Source organism: Plodia interpunctella, chromosome 29 (assembly GCF_027563975.2).
Source record: "Plodia interpunctella isolate USDA-ARS_2022_Savannah chromosome 29, ilPloInte3.2, whole genome shotgun sequence".
NCBI classification, from domain to species: Eukaryota; Metazoa; Arthropoda; class Insecta; order Lepidoptera; family Pyralidae; genus Plodia; species Plodia interpunctella.
This window is the reverse complement of record NC_071322.1, coordinates 3,469,847-3,474,556: the sequence shown is the minus strand read 5'-3', so window position 1 is coordinate 3,474,556 and position 4,710 is coordinate 3,469,847. Positions and strand designations below refer to the sequence as shown.

At 35.0% G+C, this 4,710-nt stretch overlaps 1 protein-coding gene across 1 annotated transcript; it reads right to left on the bottom strand.

Annotated features, from left to right (window-relative positions):
- Positions 1 to 539: 539 nt before the first annotated feature.
- Positions 540 to 4,710, bottom strand: Galt (Galactose-1-phosphate uridylyltransferase). The gene is made up of 8 exons (XM_053766735.1): positions 4,623 to 4,710; positions 3,457 to 3,620; positions 2,740 to 2,867; positions 2,578 to 2,655; positions 2,169 to 2,321; positions 1,901 to 1,976; positions 1,433 to 1,652; positions 540 to 812 (listed from the first exon to the last, which is right to left on the bottom strand). Exons 1-8 carry the CDS (start codon positions 4,645 to 4,647, stop codon positions 598 to 600), a joined length of 1,059 nt encoding a protein of 352 aa, XP_053622710.1. The 5' UTR covers positions 4,648 to 4,710; the 3' UTR covers positions 540 to 597.

Here is a 4,710-nt window from a genome sequence, read left to right as displayed (position 1 = left end):
TCTCCAGCTGGTCTTTGACTGTTGGTTGATGACACTGACAGCTGTGAGATAAGTTTTTTTGCATTCAGTGGCACGCGAAAAATGATTCGTAACGCCTACATACCGAATGCCAGAAATGTTTGTACGACATAATGCATTGGACATAATGTGCCAACGAGGCGTGCTTCATTCATACCATCTTACGTTACATGCGTGCCATATATTGGGATCAATTTATGCAACACTAGCGTGAAGAGTTACAAATCACAAAAAATGTTACACATTCTCTATGAAATTATTTGATTGTTGAATAAAACGCGCCCAGCGTGTTATGCAAGCTTGGAATTGTCAAGTTTTATGTAATACGCTTGGTGGGTTTTCCAGCACAAATTGTTAGGGACTTTAGTATACATGTAATGTAATGGGGTATAAGATAGCGAAGAGAAAAAAAAATATGCTACCTACAATTTCAAACTATTTTTGCCGCTTGACTGAAAGTGATGATATATTGATGGAATTAGAAAAAAACCATGAAATAAGTCAATGAGAAACAATAAAAATCCAATAAACAATTTAATGCAATAAAATTACACCGCAAAATAGGTATTTAGTAAAATTTCACAAAACCACATTCTTGTAATGCACTAAATCGCAATCTCTCAGCTTTTCAGCAGCCTGCTCTGGCGTCAAGTCTCTTTGTGACTGAGCTAACATCTCGTATCCCACCATGAACTTCTTGACACTCGCTGACCTTAGAAGTGGGGGAAGATATAGGCCGTGTAGAAGCCAATGCGGCGAGTCTCCTGGTGTATGATTTGAGCCTGTTGGCGCCCCTGTGGATGAATTAAATTAGTTTATTTCAGGCAAGCTAATTATATGGACTAGCCAATATTTGTTTTTGAATAGGTATACAATTATTCTTTTGAGTCAACATAGACCCAATATAGGCTTCCTGTATATCCTGCCTTTTGTTGTTCCACTTCTTATGGTCCTGTGTCAGTCTAAGCCATACAAATATATAAATAATACAAAACGATAGATTTTTTTCGATTGGAATAAAAGTTCAAGCAATCCAGCTTATCCAACTATTTCATTTCATGTACTACTTCTAAAAGATTTATTTATTAATCTTCACAAGCATCAAGTTAACTTATCAGAAGATGTTTAGCAAATACTCTAAAGAGTTATGTTAACTTTAGAGTGCAATATATTTATTTTATTATTGTATTAAACTGAATGTAAATTGCTTCCAGTGAATACACACATCGGGAGGAAACCTGCATTCTGGTTCATCATTTACATAATTAGTATATAATGCGACTATTTGCCACCAGAGGGCAGTAGTAAAAGTTATGTAAAATACTTTTAAGTGACTTGAATAAAATCAGTCACCAGTAGCAATTACGCATTCGATAAAAAATAAAATAATTTCTGTATGTGACAAAACACTTACCATGCCACCCCATGCTGTACGGGAAGCTACATTTAAATAAATTATCGTATTTAGTTGTAATTTTCTTCATGATATCTGCCAGACCTTCCTTTTGTTGTTCATTGAGGTCTGTCAGCCTCTGTGGCTTCCCGCGGATTGGTAATAACATTGTTTCGAAAGGCCAAATCGCCCAATATGGTACCAAGGCTACCCATTCAAAATTCTTGATTACTATGCGTTCCTGGAAATTGAAAGATAGTATATTTATAAGAATAAATTAATTTGAGAAAACAGTTCTTCTCCACTTTTTAAACAAAATCTTCAGATCCTTTTTAAACAAAATATGGAATAGAACACGAAAATATGTTTGTTGAAGTTGAATGAATTCATTATTAATGTAAAATTTTTGTTGTGTCTTAATATATTATATTTAAAAGTGATATTATTTTCGACAAAATTTATTTACACGATGTTAAATGGTTTACTTACTTTTCTCTCTAATTCTTGCTCCAAATAATCAACTAATAACGGTTTTCCATGTTCTGCGAAATATTCCTTTTGGCATCTGAAATATAGCAAAAATAATTAATTTGCAATTAACAACATTTTTTAAGGCAATTTAACAACACAAAGACCGATCGTATAAGACGTATATGACGTCTTTTCATATTGCAATTATTATAAAGACTTATAATAATAAGACTAATGTGGGTTTCAGACTCTGATATCATATGCATGAAAAATAAATATATAGTACCTGTCTTTAACCCTAGCCTCATTGGGAAGAAAGCTGGAAGCCCATATTTGGCAATGAGGGTGAGGATTGGAGCACCCCATCACTGCCCCTTTATTCTCAAATATCTGCACCCAGGTGTACCTCCGACCTAGTTCTTTCATTTGGTTTATCCATCTGTAACATGTCAAATATTCATTTTTGTTTGAGTAGAGGATTGTGTAACATAACAAGCACTTACACACATCGCGATAAAACCAAGAACCTACCCGTTATGGCTATGATTTTGCTTGAAACTACTTGTCTTACCAAAATTGAATTACAATATGTGAAAATATCACCTCACTGACTAGCTAGTTACACAAGGAACCATACCTTTTTATATTTTGGTAATAACATCAATAAGTTGCGGTTTATGCAAATCAAATCTTACTCTTCGACAACTGCCACGATTTCTTGGACTGACATTAGAGGTATTGTCATAGACGAGTTTGGATGGAAGCACATCACCCTGAAAGCCATAGAAAAAATTATATGATAAGTTTAAACAGTTTAAAAAAAATTGCATAAGAGAAAGTATGAAATTCTACTATACCTGCAGGTTCCTTTAGCCGGGCCAGCCCTGAAGAGAGGATGCTCCGGGGCAGGAGGCTCGGGGACTCTCTCCAGGAGAGCCGGGAAGTCGTTAGGGAAGACGTAAGTGGACAAATAGATTGGGTTGCGCTGAAAAGGTAGACAGCCGTGAAACGAGGTAGATATTTACTAGGTAGTTATTACTCCAAATAATCAATTACAACATAGATTCCCCTTTTTAGCACATTAATAATTAAGACTAATCAAATAAAATAAGAAGTTATTTTAAAATGAATCTTATTGTACGATTTTAATTAAACACCCGCCTAGCGTGTTATTCAAACGGAACACACAACACGCACGGCACATTTTCTTGTCAAATAAATCTACAGACATTTTCATATTATATGTCTCGTTTCGCTCATACAAATAAAATATAATACATAATATTAGAAATGCAGAAGAAGAAACGGGACAAAGCTTTTAGCACAAATCTGTAAAATTACTATTTTTATTGAAAAAAAAAAACAACCTACACAAACCTACAACAAACATACAAAAATAAAAATAAAATAAGATTTTGCTTAGGTCTACAATTTGATATTTATCAGTAATGTAACAAATAAACCACTTTTCTTTCTTTTATTTTTTTCTTACAAATCTTCGCCGGCGAATCGAAACCAAGAACAACAGATAGAGGCATCATCAGTGCTCGTCGTTGTCTTTGTGTATACTGTACCTGTCCATTAGCTCTCAAGGCACCAGCTTTGAGCGGGTTATTGGGGTCTGGTGGCTGGTCTTCCACGGCGTCCTCAACTTGCCCACTCCAAGGACGCAGGCAGCGGTGGGGGGAGACCAGTATCCATTCATCTTTGAGAGGATTGTAGCGGACATGTTGATGTTCTGAAAATAATAGCAGAATCAAATTTAAAACGAATTTGTATCTATAGGAATAGGTAAGTTTTTACATACTTCAGTGACTGACTGTACCAAAAAGTTTTAGTTACATAGGATTAGTGAGTGTACCTACTAATTCCATGTTTCTACTCTATATGGTCAAGTTGTAACTACTTACAGTCTGTCAAAAAAGTAATGAAAAAAATTAGGGCGCGTGACCCGCGGGGCCCTGTCTAAACTATGGAGGGCGATGTCCCTGTTGGCTGGCAACACTGGGTTTTTATCAACCAATATTGACCATTCTGTTTAGTGTTGCAATAGCAAAAAATATAGTTCGTTTGAAATCCGTTTTCTTAATTTTTACGTCAAGAAACGCGTACACTAGCGCCACCATCGTCATTATTTTTATCAATTTCATTTATTAGCATTAGGTATATAGGCATAGGCCACCAAAATCCGTGTAAACTGTGACTTAACGTATTATATTATGATATGTATAACAATTTCTGATAAAATCATTATATTTTGTCTTGAACATTATTTATTTTTCGCTAATAATAAAATATATTAATAACGAATTATGATGGCGCTAGTGTGCGGATGGAAAGTGTATTCATAGTTGGTAAAATTTTAGATGTAATACCGGTTCCACACTATCGTCAAACTTATATGCCGACGTGAATGCATTAACATTGCGTTATTTTTATGAGTGCTTTTATTTACTAGAATGAAAAAAACCAGCAATGTGTGCCGAATCCGCCAAAATTCGGGGAACTGTTCGGCGATAGTGTGGAGCCAGCATAAGAATTACGGTAAAAGAAAAACATTGTAGTGGTGGTAGATGCCGTGCGCATATCGTGCGTGAAAATAAATCATGAATGGAATGAAGAAATAGTTTCTGATTTGACTTGCTTCAATCACTCACTCACTCCTATTATGTACGCATATCTATTCTACTTATCAAATAAAAATTACAATTGTTATTACTTAAATATTCAATTTACCTACCAGTAGGTTTGAATACACTCATCATAGTTTCACTGTCCACAGTTGTATGGATACTGACTTCAATGATTTGTTTTCCGATAATGTACGG

Excerpts from the sequence above, each read along its gene's own strand:
- Galt (XM_053766735.1), bottom strand. The coding sequence starts at position 4,647 with ATGATGAGTGTATTCAAACCTACTG. Across the intron at positions 3,621-4,622 it reads GAGTGTATTCAAACCTACTG|AACATCAACATGTCCGCTAC; the intron begins GTAGGTAAATTG and ends TATTATTTTCAG. Across the intron at positions 2,656-2,739 it reads CCGGCTAAAGGAACCTGCAG|GGTGATGTGCTTCCATCCAA; the intron begins GTATAGTAGAAT and ends TATGGCTTTCAG.